This window comes from Hemibagrus wyckioides, linkage group LG14, assembly GCF_019097595.1.
Source record: "Hemibagrus wyckioides isolate EC202008001 linkage group LG14, SWU_Hwy_1.0, whole genome shotgun sequence".
Taxonomy (NCBI): domain Eukaryota; kingdom Metazoa; phylum Chordata; class Actinopteri; order Siluriformes; family Bagridae; genus Hemibagrus; species Hemibagrus wyckioides.
The window spans coordinates 4714248-4737640 of NC_080723.1; the positions used below are offsets into that span (position 1 = coordinate 4714248).

Genomic DNA, 23393 nt, shown 5'->3' on the forward strand with positions numbered 1-23393 from the left:
CTGAAGAGGTTAATGATAGAAAGGTGTCAGAATACACAGTGCACGATGGGTCAGGGCTGTTTTGACAGCAAAAAGGGGACCAACACAATATTAGGCAGGTGGTCATAATGTTATGCCTGGTCAGTGTATACTATGTGGCTGATAAATCCCCACAGTCACACTCCAAAAGCCTTTACACAAGAGTGGGAACTGTTTTGAAGGTGTCCACAGACTTACAGTGAGCCGTGTAGTGTATACGTAATGTTACTGCTACCCACGAGACTTTGACAGAAGAGTCAAACACCGGGAGACCAGTAGGGGGACTCAGTTTGGTCTCTCTCTCTCTCTCTCTCTCTCTCTCTCTCTCTCGGATCAGGGGTAGGTAGCGATTCCGCAAACTGCTTTCCTTCAGTCCATCTTCCCACGTGTGTAGCGCAGTCCAGTTTTACGCGTGTCCGTCTGAGGATAACACAATCCTGCCTTGGAGGGGTTTATTATTATTATAGTTATTATAGTTCCTCGGAGCTGATGTTGCACTGATGCGGTGTTCAGCAGCTCGGGATGTATAAGGTTGCCCTGGGCTGAACAACACGGACCGCTGCTTTTGCGCAAAACGACTCATTTTTGGCAAGAGAAACAAAAACATGGACTAAATTCTCATCCACCATGGGTTTATTACAGTTCCTGCTTGCGTTCGGACTACTTTTCGTCTCCTCAGGTACGTAGACATGGTCTTAATGTGCGTTTTTTATTTTTTTTGGCGAGCCAAGTGATGCTCCTAGGCTATCCAAACAGTAGCCACAAAGGAACTTCATTCAAATGGGGCTTCCCAGTAGTTGTTTCCACTAACACTGGCTCGGTGTTGATGTTTTGTGTGTGGGGTTTGCAGTTGCAGGGTTTGGTGTGGATCCTGCGTTGCGCATCAGTGTGTTCCAAGATTTCAGCCCCGGAGAGCAGTATGAGGGAGTTTCACAGGTGCAGGGCTTCAATGATGAGTCCAGAGCCTTCCTGTTTCAAGGTACGTTGAATGCTGCTTATTTCCCATTTAAACCTTGAATTATATATAGGGATATACTGTACATCCATGACTTACAGCCTCTTCAAACCTTCAGGTGCTTATTACAATCAAGACTTCAGCTAACAAAGGAAACACATGAGTTACAGCACACAAAACCATGTTCTACAGCCTTTCACCAAGCACTGAACAAGACAGTGGATATGCTTTATCGAAGCACAATTTACTGCCAATGCAGAGGCGCCTGTCAACCAAGGGTTCTGCTATTATTTCCACGTTATAATCAAACTGGATCAAGCACAGAAGGAGTATCTCTTCCAACTCACTTTTCTATTCTATTTCCTGTGCTATTTTGAGCTTTTAAGAACGACGTGAGAAGTGATGAGCTTCTTTGACGTGTTTTAACAGTGCATAACTACAAAGTGTTAAAAGTGCAAAAAAATATCACAAAGAAATAAAATAGGCATAAGTGAGAAGAGAGGATATTTATCTCCCAAATGAATATTCTTTTTCGTCTTTTAACACTGTGAGTAGTGATACGTTGTTCAAACTTGGCCAGGGACTACGAATGGTTTATTATCAAGTATTGTGGTGTGTATGTTTAAATACGTCGCATATTTCATACTGCACCATACAAATATAGTACAGGAACAATGTAGTTCAATCATAGAGTCTGGAGAAGCGTGTGGGAGAGTTTTGCATCATATCTTTAAATACAGGCATTTTGCGCAAACTTTCTCTCTCTCTCTCTCTCTCTCTCTCTCTCTCTCTCTCTCTCTCTCGCTCTCTCTCTCTCACACACACACACACACACACACACACACAAACATCATTTTTAATAACTCATTTTATGCACCTGTAGTATGTGGAGACATTTTTTTTAAAGGTCATTATTCTTTACTATGTACAGAGTGTCAGACTCCAGTCCCAGAAGGCCATGGCATAGTTTAACATTCTATCTCATCCAATACACCAGATCCAAATCATATGCTAATGACCAAGACTTTCAGAGGACAGAAAATAGAGATTCCTGTAGGGTTTTTGGCATTCTAGGACTGGTGTCTGTCTCTGCTTAAACTGCTGCTGAAACAACAAACCTAACAGCAATTATAAAAAGCAATTATTAATTTATAGAAAAAATACCATGCAATATGTGATATTATGAACATAACCGTATGTATAGTTTTATTTTATTCAATCCTGTTTTTGGGAAATGTCTAACCAGGTTTGAGGAAACTTTTAGAGGATCTTGAGTAGAGGACAATATCTCATTGTTTGAGATGGCCATTGCAACACATTGATTAAATCTGTGCACAGTCATTTGTGTTGATAAATACATGTTTGGAATCATTATCTAATTGAAATCTTTGTCCAGGGTTTAGGTCATAAACTCTGAGACCACAGTGTATGATTTCAGCTGTAGGTTTAGTGACACTTGGTGATGTTGAGGCACTGCATTTGTTCTCTGTAAGGGTTTTTTCATGCTAGTCCTTTAGAAATAGCTGACAGTTATGGAGGTGGGGTCTCACAGCTGAATTTAAACCTAGATAACCATGAAAATCTACTAAATTGTGCAAATCCAAAACTGGGATTTACCTTCTCCTTTTTTAAAAATAAATTATTTATTTATTTATTTATTTATTTATTTATTTATTTATTTATTTATTTATTTATTTAATCTGTTTATTTATTTATTTATTTATTTAATTAATATATTCATTTATTTAATTAATCTATTTATTTATTTAATCTATTTATTTATTTATTTTGAAAAACAGCATTGTATTAAAAGGATTTTTATCAGAAAAAAATAAGCATTTGCCCAATTGAATTTGAGTCATTTCGTAGAGTGATTATTTTATCCCATTATTTTTTTGCAGAACTTGAAAGATGCCAGTAATTATTTGTGTGGAATAGTTCCCGTTATTCCTGTCATATTCCATCTTTAACTATATATATATATATATATATATATATATATATATATATATATATATATATATATATATATATATATATATATATATATATATATATATATATATATATATATTTAATCTTCCTGTCTGAATCCAATGGGATGGCACCAAATCACAGAAATATCCCTAAATTTCAAAAGCGGTTTGAGCTGGAGCTCCTGATATTCTGCAGAAAATCACACACAGATAAATTAGATTTTCTTTTTCCCACCTCAGTAAATCACATAGCTGGATTGCAAATGTATAGACCATATCATCAGTATTCTCATTACTGTTTCTTGAGCAGGCTAATATTCTTCAGTGTGGTGGGGACTTGGGCCCCGTGGAACCGTATTCAAACAGAAGACTGTGTGACAGCTCACACAAGAGAATAAAAAGCAATATAGTAACTTTAACCTTCAAAGAATACTATATTATATATAGTAATATTATTTCGTGGTGTGTATTGCAGTGGCCTGATATCTATCCATGCCAATGTTCAATAATAAAGATATTTGCAGGACTTGGTGATATAATGAATAACAATTTAGACACAGAAAACACTAACCAAAGCTGAGCTTCCTACATACCTCCGGTATACCTTTTTCTAATGAACAATAAACATTTAATTTTCCATTTTAGTAAATGCATTCAATTCAATTCACATCAGTGAGTAAATATTATGTTGTATCATTTCAGTATTGGAAATGGACTACCGTTATCTTAATATCCTCTCCTTCTGTCCTTTGTGCTTATTTCTCTCTCCTTCTATCTGTATCTCTCCATCCTTCTCTCCTGCATCTTTTTGCTATCTTGCCCTGTCTCTCTAGAGCAAGACTCCCATACAAACTAGCTCTTACTTCCCACACGCAAATACACTCATACACACCACCTACATCTATTCCACAAAACAAGTTTGATATGTAAATGCACCAACGGGTGTTGCTCTGACTGACATTTAGATAGGCCCGAGGGACTGATGGGATAAAATTGGAGAGCCACAGCCATGTATACCTCTCCTAATTGGGACAAGTAGCAGGAATGCAGGAGGAGAGAAGCTGAACCGAGAGGAGTGTAAACTGTCATGTTGTTAGGACTGTCAGTGTGTGGTTATGTATGAGAAACAGAAGTGCCAAACTGTGGTCAGGGAAGGCCCATCCCCTACAGAGATTTCTCATCCTTCTTCTAACGCACAACACAAGGCAAATGCCTTGGTAATTATCTGATGAGTTAAATTAACTGTGTTATGCGAGGGAGAATATTAAAGTTTGCAGTGTGACGTTTCTGAAGTAAAGCATCCTCAAACGTCAGGCTCTTTATCTACTGCTTGTTTATTCTGTATGTTGCTGCGCACCAAGGAGCCTCCATATGGACATGTCTGAGTTTTTTAAGCTTCACTCAACTGACGTTCAAGAAAAAAAAAACCTAAACTTTCTACGAGATGCTGATTTGCAGCATTTGGTCTGTACTGTTTCAGGCATATTCACAGTCATATCTGATCCTGTGTGACAGTCGAGTGCATTGGCCAGTTTTATTTACTCAGTATATAATCACACTCCTACAAGCTCTTTGAGCACCAAGGACATCCTCTTTACCCTTACAGGCCATCACTGGACAGTCAGTCAGAGTCTGCTGCCCAAAGTGCCATCCCAGCAGATTTGAAGGTGCCCTTTGGTGTGGGGTTCGTGATAGTTACAGCTGCTCTGATAAAGCGGCGGATTTTAAGACTGCGGTGTGGTGGACGCCCGTGATGGCTGGATAGAGAGTCTGCTGAGCGTTTTTCATTTGGATAATCAAGCTGAATATAGTACTTCCTCCATATGCTACTCATATTGCCCAAGGGAAGGTGTGTGTAATGACAGTTTTTAGCTCTGTAGGAGTCCTTGGAATCTAGGATAAGGGTTGGCATAGATTATGCTGCTCTTTTTCGGTAGATAGTTTAAAAGAAACTGACACATATCTAGTTTGACTGGGATATTCTTCATATACAGTATTATATAAAGAAGCTTAATCTAAATAATATGTAATGATAATCAGTTATTTTTTTAATCCAAATAGCTCTGAATGAAAACAGCATTTTGCCAATTTATTCACTGTTTCAGACAGTGGGTTTACATATTCATAGATGAATTAGCTTCGAGGAACTAGTCAGGTGTTGTTTTACTACACCATATGGTTCTTAGTTAATTTAAAATACATAATTATTTTTTGTACCTACTTTTATTCTGTGTGATTTCTTGTTGTACCCCCTGTTTTCTTGTTTTTAGTTGTATTTAGTGGCCTATTTGAGCTGAATTAAAAAATGAATTAAAATGTGAATGACAATATTTATTGCTATTATTATTAATATTATTATTATTATTATTATTATTAGTAGTAGTAGTAGTAGTAATAGTACTGTTATTATTACAAAAAGAATAGCAAATGCTGGATAAATAGAATGGTTGTGCAATGTTATGAATACATGTCAGTACATAATTCTGTACTGTTCATTTCACTTCTTTAATCTAAACCATAAAAGATATGTCCTGAGGATATGAATTTTGTTGTCTAAATTGTTGTTTCCCCACGAATCCTATCAATATCCCCTGTGTTGAATTTCTATGAATAATTCTGCAGATGCTTCTAGTTGTCTCAGATATATTATGGAAACAAGTCTAAATGGACCACTCTGGATTATGATAGACTTTAGAGACGTAATTACTTCCCTAATTATGAAGGAATATTGTTTAAAGCATCGGAATTGCTTTATTATAGAATTCAGAGTGTGTGCGAGAAATGGTAAGGCCTAACTGATTTGACCATATGAGCAGCGAGTGCTGTGAGCTTTTGTCTCTGGCTTTTCTCAGTGGCATATGAAGCATCTCCCAGTGAGAGCAGGTGGTCACCTTCTGTAGTCTCTTGCCAATACCTAATCGACCTGCATCTCGTGCAGTGAATCTATTGATTTAACCTTGGTGAGGCAGACCAGAAAGAGGAAGAGAATTTCATAGCATGGGCCATCACAGAGGAGGATTCATCCATCTGTACAGCTTCAGTTTCCTGTCTTTTTTGTCATGTTACTGAGATAATTGACCAATCTCCCAGACTGGGAGTGGTTCAAGGATCTGAACCATATGGGAGGAGCTGTTTCTATGGATACAGTCATTTTTTGGATGCACTTTGGAAATCCTAAGCAGCTGGACCCCTGTCTCCCCTGCTGTCCTCTATTCTTCCTGCTCTCCCCCCTGTGAAGACCTTGTGGTTCTGTATAAAGATGAAAGGTTCCTCTTTTGGCAGGCTCAAGATGGTTCTCTGAAGGAAAAAATGCAGGCAGTTTAAAGCCCTGGTGTGATTAAATGGAACAACAGTTATTGTCTTTCTGTATATTGCACACATTCAGTTCGCAGTCTGATCCTTTCTTTGATAATGCATAAATAGTCATTTTCTTTCAGGAGAATACCTCCTTTCACTCCCAGACGCCTCCTACCACTACTTTCGGTCACTATTATAACAGTTATGTTTAGGGCTTTGGCAGACACCCTTATTCAGAGTGACATACAAAAGTGCTTTGAAGTCTCTGTCGATGAATAGATCAACCCCGGTACACTAGGTCACAGACTAAGAATACCATCAGTCTAACAATAACACGAGAGCACCTTCCAGTGATCTTGGTTCCATGGATGTTGCTAGCTGTCACCTAGCTGATGCTTTTAGCTGAACTGTTGTCAGAATACGCCATGAAAGTGCCAGTAAATCTAAATCATAACTACTATGGCCTCAATCACGATTCATAGAATCCCTCTCCTCAGCCTTATAGCCACTGCTTCTTTTATCGACTAGGCAAGCTCTTTGTGTCTAGAGATTCAGTCATGAGATTTAGCGAAAAAGCATTCCAAAACCCCCAAGCACGACCTTTACTCTTCTGCTACTGCCTTATTGTACTTTATTATAAATGACGGAAAAGACTTATGTTAGAATGTTCAGTGTGCTTCAGCCATACTCATTAGGCTCAATAGTCCTGAAGACCATAAACAGTGTTCTAAAACGATTGTTTGCTGGTGTTGTGTAGCACTAAGGCTCTCTCTGTTCTCACTTTCTCTCTCTCGGTGCCAATCTTTTGCAATTTTTTTTGCATTGTGCATTATGTTAATTGGATCCCCTCGCCATCTGGAACAGTGTGAGTATTACTGAAGCGACGGCACTGTTGTATTGGGCTGCCTGGATCTCAGAAGTGTGTCATGGCTTCCCTCAGCTGCCACAGTGAACCCTTTGATGTGATCGCGTCTGAGGAACCTGATAATTTATTGATGCCTCCATTAGAGTGGCAGTGCCTCTGCTCAGTGTTACTGGGAATGAGGCTAAGTTCAGGAAGGAGGCGAGGAAAAAACCAACCCGAAATCTCTCTGCTTCCGGCTTGCATGAGAAAAACCAACCTCGGGCACCTAATCCATTCGGATGTGTTCTGAAGTCCATGAAATCCATGTGGTTAAAAACAATAATGTACAAGTGCCCTCAAATAAATGACTGCTGCCTGAGTATACAGCACCCGAGTGTGCTTATGTACGTTGGAATTAAGTGGGGAAAATCCATAATCCATGTCAGCATGTGGTGTTTGTCCAGTGGCATTGTCATATATACTGTATAAAAAACACCTACCTAGATACCTGTTCTATCAAATGAGTTAGATGTTTCTAGATAATTGAAAGAAACTGGAAATAAATAGTTTGAGACAGGTTTCCAAGACGGCAATATGTGATCATGTTGCCAGGTTATACTAACCCTAAAAGTCCATTGAGATAGAACGATGTGTCATTGGGGAAAGTAGAATTAATATTCAGTGTCTTCTCCAGACAAAATCAAATAAAAATAATTGCATATAACTAATTTCACCACAAAATGCCTCGTCTTCCTCTTGGCAAGCTCTGCTGCCATTATTTTACAAGCAGGATGATGGATGGGCTTATGGGATCCGAAGGATATATATCCAAGATTCTGTGCAAACATTTGACTCAGACATGATTTGATGCCTTCTTGTCTCCAAATACAGCCTTAGTAGGCAGGATGTTTTATTTTTCAGACACGACCACGGTGTTCTGGCTCACTGTTCTCACCGGGTCTAGAACTTTCTCCGTTTTTAGATCTTTAGCAAAGGATGATGTAACATTGCTGTAACTTCTACAATGAACTTTTTTAAAAAGCCATCAACATCTCATTTATCCCATACCCATAAATGCAAATTATTTCCACTGTGAATTACATTTCGTCAAACAAATATTTTCTGAACACGCCGGATATATGCATTTGTGACAATTCACAAAACATTTAATCAGTTTGTTTCGGTGTTTTCTGACTGTTGTCTAATTTGCATATTCTTTCAATGTTTTCCTTTCTTTCTTTCTTTCTTTCTTTCTTTTTTTGAAAAACAGCTCAATAAAGAGACTTGTGTTTATATTCCCTTGCCTCTGGCTCCCAAGTGTGAAGTGTTCTGCATATACATTAAAAAATAAATCCATGCTGCTTCTTATTCACCACATACCTGACCTTCATATCTTCCTGATGTTATTTTTCTAGTCTCTTCAGTAATCTGAAGCTGACACTAATATCACTTACTGACCTCGTAACATATTTGCAAAGACAGATTTACTAAGTTTTCCATGTTATCTCTACTTTACTCTATTGTTCGTTGGCTCTTGGCAGGCTCCGCCAGGAGTGTGAAGGTGCCTGAAGATATGACTCAGCACATGCTGCAGAAGCTGAGAGGCAGAACTGAGTTTACCATGGCTGTGACACTGAAACAGAAGCTGCTCAACTCTGGAGCCATCTTCTCGATCCATCATGCAGAGCAGAGGTGATGCAGGAGCTTCTCACTTTTCAACAAGACATTGTTGTTTAGCTATCAAATAATCGATATCACACACAAACAGCTGCCACTTGTACTCCAGGTCAGAAGAAGGTCCTGCTAATGTAATGTTTAATGTTCTTGTTTTAAAGAAATGATATACTTTATTGGCTAGAGTGTACTGTGTAGTCTAAAAACATGAACCTGACATACAGTGTGTCAGGATAATGTGAGGGTTTGCCATATAATTTATGGATAGAGAACAATAGAGCAACGTTACAGAACAAGTCGTCCTATTGAAAGGTTCTTAACAATTGAGAAAGATTATTTCTCATTGTAGAGCAATATGTAGTATAGTGATCTCTCTCACTCTCTCTCTCTCTCTCTCTCTCCCAGCTGTGTTGTTCTCTAGCCTGGTCTGCTCATCAGGACTTTTCTCTCTACACATTGATCATTTTCCTGTACCCAAAAGGCTGATTAGAATTTTGCTTTCCTTCAAGCCCAGGCTAGAATTACCACTCAGCAGACTCTCCTCAGGCTTGACTAAGAATCACTAAATCGCTGTTCTGATCTTTCTTTCTGTTAGCCTCTTAATTCTATTCCAGCTCTCCACAGCTCTCCACTTTTTCTCTAAACTGTTGGTTACTGGTATCGAAACCCACATACATTTTGCTACATGATGATTAACTAAAAGGTTTTCCATTAATAACAAGAGGGGCACACAAGTACATCAGAGGGACAGCTCATGTTGGACATTTGAGGGACAAAGTTAGTGAGGCCAGATTAAGATGGTTTGGACATGTTCAGAGGGGGGAGAGTGAGTATATTGGTAGGAGAATGTTGGACATGGAGCTGCCAGGCAGGAGGCAAAGAGGAAGGCCAAAGAGGAGGTATATGGATGGAATAAATAAGGATATGAAGCTAGTGGATGCAAGTGTTGAGGATGCAGAAGATAGGGATAGGTGGAGAGAGATGATTCACTGTGGCGACCCCTGAAGGGAAAAGCCGAAAGAAGAAGAAGAAGAAGAAGAACAAGAGGGCCACAGTGGCTTAGTGGTTAGTATGTTTGCTGCGCACCTTCAGGTTTGGGGTTTGATTTCTGCCTCTGCCCAGTGTGCATGTTCTCCCAGTGCATTACGGGTTTTCTAATCTGGTTTCATCTCCCAGTCCAAAGACATGTGTTGTAGGCTGACTGGTATCTCTAAACTGTGTGTGTGTATGTGTGTGTGAGATCCCAGCAATGTGTTGGCACCCCGTCTCTGGTGTTCTCCACATTCTGAGTCCTTAGGGAAATGCTCCAGGTTCCCTGTGACTCTCTGTAGGATAAGTAGTACAGGAAAGGGATAGATTGATTATTTATGCTTAATATGGGACAGCATGGTGGTGCAGTGTTGCTACCTCTCGGCTCTAAAGTTCCCAGTTTGATCCTGATCTCTGGTCATTGTCTGTGTTGGGTTTTGCACATGGGTTATCTCCATGTCCATGTAGGTTTTCTCCTTACTCTGGTTTTGTTTTATGACTCAAAAGTTGAATGCAGGTGTGTGCAGGAGGACTGGTTACACTAAAATTGCTCCTAGTTGCGTACATTTGTATGACCGTGTGTGTGTGTGTATGTGTGTGTGTGTGTGTGTGTGTGTGTCTGAGTGCATGTGCACATATTTGTGTGAGATGAACCCTTCAGGGTGTAATCTCACTTTGTGCCCAGTGTTCCTGGCAATAAGCTCTAGTTTCACCATGACCCTGACCAGGATAAAGTGCTTTTTGAAAAAAAGACAGAAGGAAGGCAGGAAGGGAGGGAGGGAGGGAGGGAGGAAGGAAGGAAGGAAGGAAGGAAGGAAGGAAGGAAGGAAGGAAGGAAGGAAGGAAGGAAGGAAGGAAGGAAAGAAGGTAGGAAGGAAGGAAGGAAGGAAGGAAGGGAGGATGGGAGGGAGGAAGACAGAAAGGAAAGGAGGGGGGAAGGAAGGGAGGGAGGGAGGTAGGGAGTTATGGAGGGAGGAAGGATTGAGGGAAGGAAGGAAGGAAGGAAGGAAAAGGAGGATTGGAGGATGGAAGGAAGGGCGGGAGGAAGGAATGACGGAATGAATGAAGGGAGGGAGGGACAGAGGAAGGAAGGAAGGAAAGAAAGAAAGACAGAAAGTAAGTAAGAAAGAAAGAACAACAAAGAATAATTATTTTTTTCATCTTAACCATCATTATGAACACATTTCTAAGCTTTAAGATACTAAAGATAGTTAAGAATAAATGAATAATAAGCTGGGACTTTAAGAAGATATTTGATTTAGAAGAGTTTTTTAAATATATTTTTTTAAATCAGAAACAGTTTGTAAACATTTATCATTACCATTGCTGTGAATAAAAGCACAGACCAGGCACTAAGCACAGCTGCAGAACTCAACATGAGTAAACAACAGTAGTATAACCTTTATCACTGGTATGCCAGCAGTGCTGTATTCACTCAGATTAGTAAATAAAGATGTTTGTTATACACCTTATACCATAGCACTCATTATCTCATAGCAGTTTTATTTTAATAGCAGCAGCTCTGATAGTTGTTCCAGCTGTAGTTCAAATCAGGTTTATATGAATGTACTCGATTCTCATTTCTATAGTAACAACTCATTCACAGTGACTCCTGGTTATACAATTCCACTTGACTGTATACAGTTGTCAGAAAGGAAATTATTTTAATCAAACTATTGTTTGTCACTCAGATGAGGATGGCTTCTATTTTTGAATCTGGTTCCTCTCAGTATTTCTTCTTCTTATTGTTTCAGGGAGTTTTTCCTTAAGCCACCGTAGCCTCTGGATTACTCATTAGTTATACACCGACCAGGCATAACATTATGACCACCTGCCTAATATTGGTGTCGGTCCCCTTTTTGCTCCCAAAACAGCCCTGACCCGTCATGCACTGTGTATTCTGACACCTTTCTATCAGCTCACACGAGCCTAACATCAACTTTGAGGACAAAATGTTCACTTGCTGCCAAATATATCTCACCCACGATGCCACGATAAGGAGATAAATCAGTGTTAATCCCTTCACCTGGCAGTGGTCAGAATTCTATGCCTGACCGGTGTAAACATTTTATTCTGAATTCTGTACAGCTGCTTTGAGACAATGTCCATTGGTAAAAGTGCTATAGACATAAATTGAATTAAACAACAGGAAATTGTCTCATGGATGTTTTTACAACTATAGTAAATGTACAGTTCGAAAGCGCATTAGCGGTGGCAAATATTACACCGCAGCATGCATTTTCTTTAACAGCATGCTTGCTGTGTTTTATTCCTTTCGAATGCGTTGTTGATAAAACAAGGCATAAGCGTCCACACCACGGCTTTAACGCCTGGAGCGATACATCTCTTTGTGGTCCGATTTAAGCTGCTAGAAAATGTGATGAGAAAGAAAAAAAGAAAAATAACTCATTAGATCTGGTTTAGAGATAGATCAACACTCACCTGTCAGTAATTGGCTTCTCTCGAATAATGCTCTTAAGAGTAGTCTTGAGAGGGAACCAAAAATTGCTGGTCTGCACAGACAGCGCAGCTGATGACTGTGTTGGCAGCTTTTTCCATTAATGTCACTGCTCTTACTGAATCTCAATAGAGCAACTCAGAGGTAATGCTGCTGAATAACAACGTGTGAGGCTTTTTTATTTATTTATTTTTTCCCAAAGAATCAGTGTGTTTTCCATTCATCTCACATAAATGCATCTTTTTAAGTGTGAGAGTGTCAGCGGTTTATTTTATGAAGGCTTGGCGTAAATTTATTTATTTTTTTTCAAACGTGCACGAGTTCACCTTCACTTAAAAGCTAGAAAACAGCATAACGAATTAATTCGCTTTCACAGCAGTGTCAGTGGTGAGGACTGAAGTCTACCGGTTGTGGACTGTAAATCTCTTGGGCTGTTATTACAGTACATGGCGCATCTAGGAAGGAGATGGACACATTTATTATCATTAAAGGAGAGTGTGATGTCCTCCAGCTGCTTGCTGCACCCCTGGGAGGCATGTCTAGTCCCCTGCTTCTGCTGATAGTGTAAAATATGCGGCATATTGTATATTCACATCCCCACTATCCTGTCTGTTTTAGAGTCATGATTTTTATGATTTTGTTATAGTGTTTGTGTATTTGTCAGACCGTGTTGGCTTTTTTCCAAAGATCTATCTATCTATCTATCTATCTATCTATCTATCTATCTATCTATCTATCTATCTATCTATCTATCTATCTATCTATCTATCTGTCTGTCTGTCTGTCTGTCTGTCTGTCTGTCTGTCTACCTATCGATCAATCGATCTAAAAGACGATCGAAAAGACTAAATAAAAAGAAAAAGACTAAACAAATAAAGAAGTACTTTGGGGTCAGCTATTATTTAAAATTGTTTACAATAAATCAGCATATTCTTTGCCAGATTAAGGTCATTTTGTCCGAGTATAACAATATAACACATGCAAATATCTGCTACTAAAACAACTTTTAAACTATTTGGATGGTTCGACTTGTATCTTGTAGGACTTTTTAGAAGTTACACACCTATCTTGTCCTGGTCCATCATCTAATATCAAGTATCAACAAACATGTGGTACCTTAGTGGTTAAGACGTTGGGTCAGTGATCAGGAGGTTGTGAGTCCACCAAGCTGGGCCCCTGAGCAAGGCCCCTTAACCTTTGATTGCTCAGTTGTGTAAAATGAGATAAAATGTAAGTTTCTGTACATAAGAGCATCTGCCAAATGCTGTTAACGTATCAAGAACTGATAAATGAGAACTTTTTTCCTTTCTTATTGCTGGACAGTGTACAAGTATTAGCCATCATGCCTGATGAATCAAAAATGCCTCTATGAGTGTGTGGCTCTAGACATGAAGCAGTTACTGGGGCTTGTGTTAATACTGTTTCCTTTGTAAGTTTCAATTAGATAAAACAAAAATACTAGAATATAAAAAAAACATTGTAGTATTAAAATTTCAACTTGATTATTTTGGTAGTATGTATTCCATGGGTGCTTGAACAGATGGCTGTGTTTGCTTGATCTGAATCTGAATAGAATTAAGGAGTGGAATTGACCAACTATGTTTGAGTTCCACAGAGTAGAAAGGTTCCACTAGCACAAATTCAGAATGTGTGAACTGAAGCTCTTGACTTCTTTCTGCATGCTTTTTGCTCCTTGCACATGTTCGGCTGATCACATAATTGCAAGAGTACACGTGTTCCTAATGAAGTGGTCTGTGAGAGTATATCATGGTGTGGGATACTGCAGCGACAATCCAGCTGAACTTATTTGTGGCTTTGGTTTTAATGAAGGAAATATGATTAGAAATGTTACGGTTAGCATTGAGGGATTACAATGTGTTCTTTTGCAATTCCTGTAGAATTACAAGTTTTCTTTTTCATAGCAGGTATATATGTGGCCCAAGATTTTCTAATAGTCATGTTGAGGGTTTTTTTTTTATTGTAGTGGCTCAGTGGTTAAGGTGCTGGTTCACTGATCAGAAGGTTAGGGTTCAAGCCTCTGAACTGCTAAGCTACCAATGCATGGACCCTGAGCAATAGCCCTTAACCCTACCTGCTCCTGGGGTGCTGCACCATGGCTAGCCCTGTGCTCTGCCCACAGCTTCCTAATAATCTGGGATACGCGAAACCCCACTGCATTTCATTTCATTGCACAGTATCAATAAAGTTTAATCGAATTTATTTATGTGGTTTTTAGAACGTATTAAAGACCTAGACCTAAAAACATGTCTTTGGCTGCAGGTTTTTAGAGCTGGAGAGCAGCGGGCAGAAAAGCGAGGTCCGTCTCCATTTCCTGGCCAAAGGACGACAGATGCACACTGAGATCTTCCCCTACTTGCTGGCAGACAACCAGTGGCACAAAGTTTCAGTGGCCATCAGCGCATCCCACATCACTCTTTATGTGGACTGCAACAGGCAAGTAGATCCCACCTGCCCCGGCATCCCCTCCTACTAAACTGTACACTGATCATTTATGGTTTATGTAATCTGGAGATCACCTTGAGTATGGGTTCCATATTTTAAATGTAACATGGTGATTTAATGGTTTTTATTACACCCATATTAACAGTTCTTGAATTTGAATTGTCCTTGTTCCTGTGTAGAATTTATGAGCGGGTGGTAGCTGTGCCTCTCATGGACATCCCGGAAGATGCATCATTCTGGATTGGACAAAGAAACAGTGCACATGGACTATTCAAGGTATTTTTAGAGTCTCATCTATGTTGAGCAAAAGATTGAATTATTACACCCAAAGTTTGGCATACACCCCGTTATTCAGCCTTTAAAACAGCCATCTCTCTATCAGGTGGAGAGAAAGGATTTCAGTCGTGCAGCTTCAGCTCTTGAAGTCGATTCCATTTCTCAGCTGTCCGTCTCTACAGTGATAAATGAGACAATCACACCACCATGCAGACTTTCAACCATTTAAACGCGTTGCTGTTGTGTGTGTGTGTGTGTGTGTGTGTGTGCACACATGCAGGAGTCTCTTTGAGATAATTGTTGCTCCAGGTTGTTAAGCTTCTCTAGCGTTAATTGGCAGATGAATGGAGTCTTGGAGGTCATTTTCACATCTTAACGAGTGTTCATCAGCCCCCGCCCACTTCTCTGTCTCCACGGAGGCACTGCAAAGTGTTCAGATGTTCAACCCATTTCATTTCAAGGAGAAAATGACAGCAACACAATATTAGAACGTTTCTATGTGTACTCGAATTACTTTCTGAGAACTTGCTGTGTCTCTCTCGCATATGTTTATTGACTGTTTTTCTGTTTTCTGCTATTTCTTTTGAATATATTTCTCCGGAGCAACTAGTATTAACCTAGAAAAATATGATGGCACTGGCATGGGTGAAGTATAGCAGTAATGAAATATTGATAAACAAGTTTAGCCTATAACTGCAGAACTGTAGAGGGTACCATTAGCAGTAGGTCTATGCAGAAATGATTCTCTACTTGTTGACCTTGCATGTTGACTCTAATGGAAATGATCAGTGCATGTGTCCCCTCTCTTCGTTCTGCATGCGGGAACACTAAATTGCATCCTGAGCCCTTCCGTAGTTGAACCGCTCACCTCCATTTCCTCTCGCCATGCCTTGAAGAATCCGCAAATAGTTTTGTTGGGTTTTGAATTTATGGTTTTTAAATTGAAGTGGCAAGACAATTTCAAAAACAATTTCTCATAAATCGCACCATTCCTCTCCTTCGAGGGGGGATGGAAGCGAGGTGGCTGCGTTGCCATGGATACAGAGTGTCTATGCGTGATGTTGCACTTGTGTAGCTTGGCCGGATGACAGAAGTTGATCAGATTAATGCACCTATGAGGCAAATTTAATTTTGGAGCGCATAGTTATGCTTATTAACGTGAGACACTGAACGAAACCTTGCCTCCACGTCTTCTACATCGAATGACTTGATGTCCAATTATCAGGTGGCCGCGTGCACATTAGACTTAAACAGGCTTGACAAATGTAACTAATGCATGTCTACTTCACTCCTGAATTCTAAATAAATGAGTGCTTTTAATTTTAGATTTATGACGTATATGGCATAAATGCATGGAGCTGCTTATGTCCCTAATCAGGTTAAACAGAACTGAAGTTACAGTTACACTGTACAATTGAATTAAGGTTTGATTTTGAGACATAACAGTGAGGTAAAAGTATTAACATTCTTATTTGAAGTATTAATTAAAGTCTAATTATTAAGTATAGCAAAACTGAAGAATTCAAATCTGGATGCTCCCATGGATCCAAAGCCCTAACCAGGAATAGACAACATAGCATCATGGACCAGCGCTACATTTTGTGAGAACAGAGAAGCGAAAACAAGGCTAATGTACAAAAATGACACAATCCTCTTAAATCAAAGCTACTTATTGACCATCTCTGACTGATCTCTTTCTGTGATTACAGGGCATAATGCAAGATGTCCATATAATTGTGATGCCTCAAGGTTATATCACGCAGTGCCCAGATCTTAATCGTAGTAAGTGCACTTGAGCTGCATTGAAACAACTGTAGTGATACAACACACGATACGCTCTCTTTTATATCCTTTCATCTCACTCCATTTCTGCATTTCAGCTTGTCCTACCTGCAATGACTTTCATGGGCTTGTACAGAAGATAATGGAACTTCAAGATATTTTGGCCAAAACATCAAGCAAGGTAAAACACGTCAGTTGATGTTTAATGGCTATTTTGGGATATGAACAGCTGTTTATTGTTAAAAAAAAATGTATGTTTCTATATCTTCATATCAACACATCAATTTCAGTGATAAAATCCGCTTTTATTAGGAATGCATCGACGCAGTTTCTTTTAGACCAAGCGCGAGGAATGTGTTGTGGTACTTGATATCGGTGCTGATACAGATACCAGAACGCAATTACTGTTAAGCAATCATCACCTTTTATTTAGCCCTGTTTAGATAGTGGCCTTGAACAGTGTACATCTATGTCCAAGCACATACGCTACAAGGCTCTTTCATTATAACATTAGATTTTAAAAATCTAGCTAGCTCTTTTAGCTAGGAATCAATAGGATTGTAACGGGCATGAGCACATTTTGTTTTATTTCACTTCAGAAATTCGTACCTTTTGTAGAACTTTAATTCTGTACACTACATTTCATTTTTTCCTTGTTTTTGGAATCGCTACTTGTCATTAACCAATAACGGCTAAACACCAAGAACAATATACTAGGTAAAAGCTATTATTTTCACTCACCAAGTAATTATTTTCTTGCTGTTTGCCCCAGGGTGGGTTGCTGCCATATGCAGCAACCTAGTGGTGAACTTCTTGTACAAACATGTTTTATCCAGTTATTTGTAGTGAAGGAAATGCTATAGATCCTCCTCTTGATATTTTCACAAAGCATGCTGAGATACCAACAGATTACTGATTACTACAACAATTGCACTAAGCTTATGGTACATACTATCACATGGTAACGAAGGTTTGGTTATGGCAAAACATGCACAGTACAGAATGGATCACTGATACCAGTCTTGGTACCGATGAATCCCTGGGTTTTATTCCAGCATCTGAGATTTAACACATGGATTATTTTTTTTCTCATATTGACTCTACACAGTAAGTGCCTGTGCAATCAGTCAACCAAATGTGTACATCAAGGCCATGCTGCCAGCTCATTACCCAAACAAGAGATTTTTTTTCTCCCACTCATCTCTCTGTCATGTTGGCTTTCCTGTTGCACCTTGTATAGCTAGATGAACACTTTTGTTGAAAAGGTGGGGCTATAATGGCCTGGAGTGACCCGTCTGGCCATGCATTTGATTTACTTTGTGTGTTGTGTTGCAGCTGTCACTAGCAGAAGAGAGGATGAACAGTCTGGATAACTGCTTTTGTGAGCGGACGTGCAGCGTGAAGGGGGTGACCTACAGGGAGGAGCAGGCCTGGACAGATGGCTGCAAGAACTGCACATGCTTGGTGTGTTGAGCGTCCTCTGTCTATGAAGCTCCCAGCAGGGCCTCGTTGTCTTTGTTATAGGCGACGGTTGCACCCCTGAGGGTGCTAAGTGGGAAAAGGGGATGTAACGGGAGAAGAGGCACAGAAGAGGGATTGAAATGGTTTGTCTTTGTCAAGAAATGCTTGGAAATTTGTACAATGCCCGGATTAGGCCACATAATGAGGTTTCCTAACAAGTGGCCTTACTGTGCATCCTGACAGTGCTTGCTGAACTGTGGTCGTAAACACAAAGTGATACTAAGCAGCTGTGTGTACTGAGACAGTTATTCAAACACACACACTGGTGAAAAATTTAAAGGAAAAAACAACATATATCGTCTTGTTAAGATATTGGGGAACTAAAAGCTGCTTTGGACTCAAGTATCTGTCCTTGAAGGGTTAAACATCATTCTTCCAAAATATATTCTTTTAATGATGATGATGATGATGATGATGGAGAATGCTGTCGGTCCCACAGTTGTGTTGAGATTTGGTGAATGTGATTGCGAAGGTTATAGCATATGCTTAATATCCATGTTATATTTACCAAACCGTTCAGTGAGCTCTATTTACTGTAGACTTGAGCGTGCCAGCAACATGTGTCTTGTAGCATAACAGAGCTGCCAGTTTTTCCTTTTGTCAAATATATGTGTGTGTGTGTGTGTGTGTGTGTGTGTGTATACGTGTGTGTGACTAGCTAAATCTAATCCATCTACCCGAAATTTTAATATACATGTCTGGGCAAGCATGAAGCAATCTGCAATTACCTAATTAGCTGCTTTCATCCACTTACACAAAACCTGTGATACGAACCATGGTATGAAAGGTTAATTAACAGCGGGTCATTTCTTCTCTCGTTGCTATATTCTGTATTTCCCTTTTCTTTCTTTTTATTTTAACTTGTACAAATCTATCTGTCTACTACAGCGTTCCACATTATATTCTCGCGATGGATTTCTCGAACAGCATGCACTATGCTCGGCTTCTTAATACTTTTATAAGCGCAGCTTGTAACTGACGTTGTATACAGTGAAAGATGACATATGTTGTTTTCCATTTGGAGCGGCGTAATTTTCTTTTTCTACGGATGGCTTGCTGCTGTTCGGTATGCTTTTTGAAAGGCTCCCTGCGAAATATTAGTAAAGAAGTGTAAGACATCTCAGAAGTAAATGCATGCTGCTGTGATGCAGTTTGGGGTCAACATGCTTCTCTTCCCATGTTCTTAGCATGTGTGTCGATAACCTTTGCCTTGGAGTGTACCCTTGCCCTGTATATTATTGCGTTTCCCTTGGTCTAGCACATGCACATCAACTTAGAGAGACCCTGTTAATTAGCTGGCTAATTGGTTCTGATGTATTAGAGCAGACAAACAGGTTCAGGACCTCTGTATCACTCAGCCATATGGATTCTTATTTGGGCTTTGAATGTTAGTTTCCTAATTTTCCTCACCTTCCCTGCCTTTTCAGAATGGTACGGTCCAGTGTGAAGCCATGGTGTGTCCCCCTCTGGAGTGTCCTGATGGTTCCATTGCTGCCTATGTGGCAGGAGAGTGTTGCAAAAAATGTCAGCGTGAGTACCCACACACACACACACACACACTCACACATACCACCTACCTCTTCCTGCATCCACTCATCCACTCCTTGCTGCCAAAGTTGCCTTTTTCTTCCCTCACACTCCCACATACATACACACACATAGACGCTGAAGATACTATAGCAGAGCTTTTCATCTCACGCCCCCACAGGGTTGCCTGACAACTGACCACATCTCTCTGTTGCTTAGCTACATGCTCACTGTGTCTCCAGAGGTGTCCTCCCGTACATATACATATCCAAATAAATTATTCACGAGCAGGCAATAAAGTGCAGCCCTCTGGGGTGTATGCAAATGGAAACCTGAATTTAAACCTCTTGGCCTAACAGTGGGTCTCTCTGATATTGTATTCATTTGAGTCTATGAGTGTAATTCCTATTCCATTGCAATCAGAAACAATTTGATTTAGCGCATATAAAAGCTGCAGAACGTATTCTTTCATTCAAAGAGCCACAAGCACACCATAAAGCAGCATAAGCACCTCCTTGTTTAATATTAATAGTGTTAGCATTATTTTTATTCTTATTTTAACTCTCAGATTAAGCTTGTTTAAATACCCAGCATCAGGTGCTTCCTCTGAGACACATGAAGCCAGTCATAGCATCCTTTTAAACTGCTGTTCATGCTATGTCATGGGGCAACACATTTAAAGGTGCTATCTGCCCTCTTCCACATAGATGAAGAAGCCATAGTCGTTCTGACTGACAGTGGAGACAGTCAGACGGCCAATTTGCTTTCTTGAACCCAGTCAGTCACTTTTTTCTGACCCACACGAAACATACAGGTGAAGGTTTTGTGGTCAGTCTTAATGGAAAATATGTACTACACCCTGGACATTATCTGGATTTACTATTCAAATCACACACAGTGCTTTCTCTCAACCTTCTGATCATTTTCTTAGTGAACATAAGCCAGTAACCAGAGGGATTCAGTCCACTGCAGTGGGTTTAATAATTTAGGTTTCAGTTGGATTAAATGGTTGAAGTAACATTTATCTAATGACTCAGCTAGTAGTGGGAGCTTTGTACGGGTTTGACTGAAATGCACACTGTGTATTGTGTGAGCTCTTTTGCAAAGCTAATCTTTTCCTCCTGTCACTGTGCTGTTTTACATCCGTCTCTGTCTTCCACATGAAGACAAACAAAACACTAATTAGTTGGGCTTTTTGTTCAGTTTGAAAGATCAGCGCTAAAGTGCTGATCTTTTCTTATACATCTGACAGACCGATGAACACACACACACACACACACCACTGTCTTTTCTTAAAAAACATGGAAGAAAAAGTGAAGCACCTCAACAAATAATATTCGCTGTGTTTTGAAATGCCATCGTTGTCACACATGTTCTTGCTTTCTTCTGAGGCACTTTGGATGTGTAGATTTGTGATCTTCATCCTTCTTAGTTAGTTTGTTGTCAGAAAAAGCGTAGAAAAAAGTAAAACTTTTGGCACACTAATGGACGTTTTGTTTGGCCAGATTGGACAGAATGGGAAGTTAAAACAAATGTCTCTTGTACAGTCCTATACAGTTTGGTGTTAAATTTGATTTGCATTCAATCCAATGTGCTGTGTATGCAGTAGCTGCTTAACCTTCTCATATACTTACTGGCTGCTCAAATCAGAGGCATGCATTTGTTAAGTGCCAGCTCATTTAGACGCCAGTGTGATCTACCTGCTTATGTGAGGACACACTGCTGGCAACAAAGAAGACGATGTGATGAGCCTATGTTGTGCAGACACTGGCTCTGTTATGGTGTAGAAATAAAAGAGGAGCTTGGTTTCACCGTTGTCAGGCTGATCGACAGATAGTAATAAAACTCAGCTGGTTGGTGGTCCAGGATTTCTGCTTCTTCTTTTAGAAACAAAAGATGGTAACCACAGCTAATGGAGTGTGACTCCTCTATGTCCTGTAGTGCTTCGAGACATAAAACCCTACAAAGTCTGGGATATGTTACTGATTGGAGAACATGTACCCTTTTCCTGTGTGTGTGTGTGTGTGTGTGTGTGTGTGCGTGCAGCTATGTGCGTATTTTTTGGGCAGGAGCTGGCAGAAGGGGACAGAAAAGCTGTGCATCACGCCAGTGGATTGTGCCAACTCTATGAATGCAAGGTGAGAGTTTAGAGCCTGTATTCTATAATCATACTGTGGAAATATCCACCTATGATTTCCACTTTGATTTCCGTGTACAGATAGATGATTTGTTTAAGATTTTTTTTGATTGAGGCACTTCTGGTTTTCATTCATTCAGCAAGGAAGTTACAAAAAGCATCATCATTTTTTTTTTAGTATTTTGTATTTACAGTTAGATATTGGAGTCATGTATTTTTTTTTATTTTTTTATAGTGTGTATCGCTTTGTATTTGTATTGCTTTTGTACAGTAACTGATGCTATTTGTGCTGTTAGGGATTGTCACAGGAATGTCCATTAACCTGATGAGCCAGACTGCCAACAGTTAGCTCGGCCTGCCAATAACACTGACCTATTGTTAATCTAGTGTCAGCTGCTGTGCTGCCAAACTCCTTCAAATTGCATTTGAATTTTAATGAGTTTCAATTATATTTTACACACTCAGCTTCCCATTTGTATTATTAAGAAAATTATGAGACAATATATTTTTTTTACTCTTTAATTTACTTACCCACAATAAGATTTTCTTGCCTTTTAGCTAGATTGTTTAGCTAGGTCTTCACTACATTCAATAAAAAAAATCACCATTGGGTAGTGAATAAAAAATGGTGTTGTAGATCCTATGTACACAGAGTATAACATTAAAGTATTTGGATACCTTATTATCTCACCCTTGTGAGCTTTTCCCACAAAGCATAGTCCATGCCATGGTTGACATGGTTTGCCAGGGCTGGTGTGCCTTGACCTCAACCCCACTGAACACCTTTAGCATGAACTAGAACACCGACTCCACCCCAGACCTCCTCCTCTGATCTTAATAACACTCTCGTGGCTAAATGAACACAAATCCTCACATCCATGCTCCAAGCTATAGTGGAAGTCTTCCAAGAAGAGTGGATGTTCCTGTTATTACAGGAAAAGGCGGACTAAATCTGCAATGGGATGTTCAACCAGCACAGAGTGTGAATTGTCAGGTGTCCACAAACTTTTGGTTATACAGTGCATCTGTAGAACTCTTGGGACTCCACAATATGTGCATGTAATATTCAATTTACGACACAATTATTTTTATATTGAATATTTAATTAGATTTGAAACATTAGACTTTTATAGACGATTTCCAATGCTTATTTAATCAGGCATTATCCAGCAATGCCTGATTATCATACACGGCCATAATTTTATATTTAGAGCATATCAATGTCATGGAAATTTATTCGGACGGTCCTAAAGATTAATCACATGATCACTGTAGCTACAACCAATCAAATGGAAACTGTGACCTTATACTACGTTATAAGACCTTAGTATTAGAGTACAGAAAGTATAAGCATTTTTTATCCACATAGAAAGTCCCACTATATCCTTAAACTAATAACCTTATTCACAAATACTATATGGTTAGGTTTAGTACAG

The 23393-nt window shown here is 39.5% G+C and overlaps 1 protein-coding gene across 1 annotated transcript in view; it reads left to right on the forward strand.

The window, feature by feature from the left end:
• Nucleotides 1–346: 346 nt before the first annotated feature.
• The window catches only part of nell2a (neural EGFL like 2a), a 68807-nt gene continuing 45760 nt past the window's right edge, over nucleotides 347–23393 (forward strand). Inside the window, exons 1-10 of the mRNA XM_058408776.1 lie at nucleotides 347–697; nucleotides 869–997; nucleotides 8632–8782; nucleotides 14532–14705; nucleotides 14894–14990; nucleotides 16700–16772; nucleotides 16871–16953; nucleotides 18108–18236; nucleotides 19721–19823; nucleotides 21867–21958. Of these exons, the coding sequence (XP_058264759.1) occupies nucleotides 646–697; nucleotides 869–997; nucleotides 8632–8782; nucleotides 14532–14705; nucleotides 14894–14990; nucleotides 16700–16772; nucleotides 16871–16953; nucleotides 18108–18236; nucleotides 19721–19823; nucleotides 21867–21958 (1083 nt within the window). The 5' untranslated portion in view covers nucleotides 347–645. The remainder of the gene's footprint in view (nucleotides 698–868; nucleotides 998–8631; nucleotides 8783–14531; nucleotides 14706–14893; nucleotides 14991–16699; nucleotides 16773–16870; nucleotides 16954–18107; nucleotides 18237–19720; nucleotides 19824–21866; nucleotides 21959–23393) is intronic.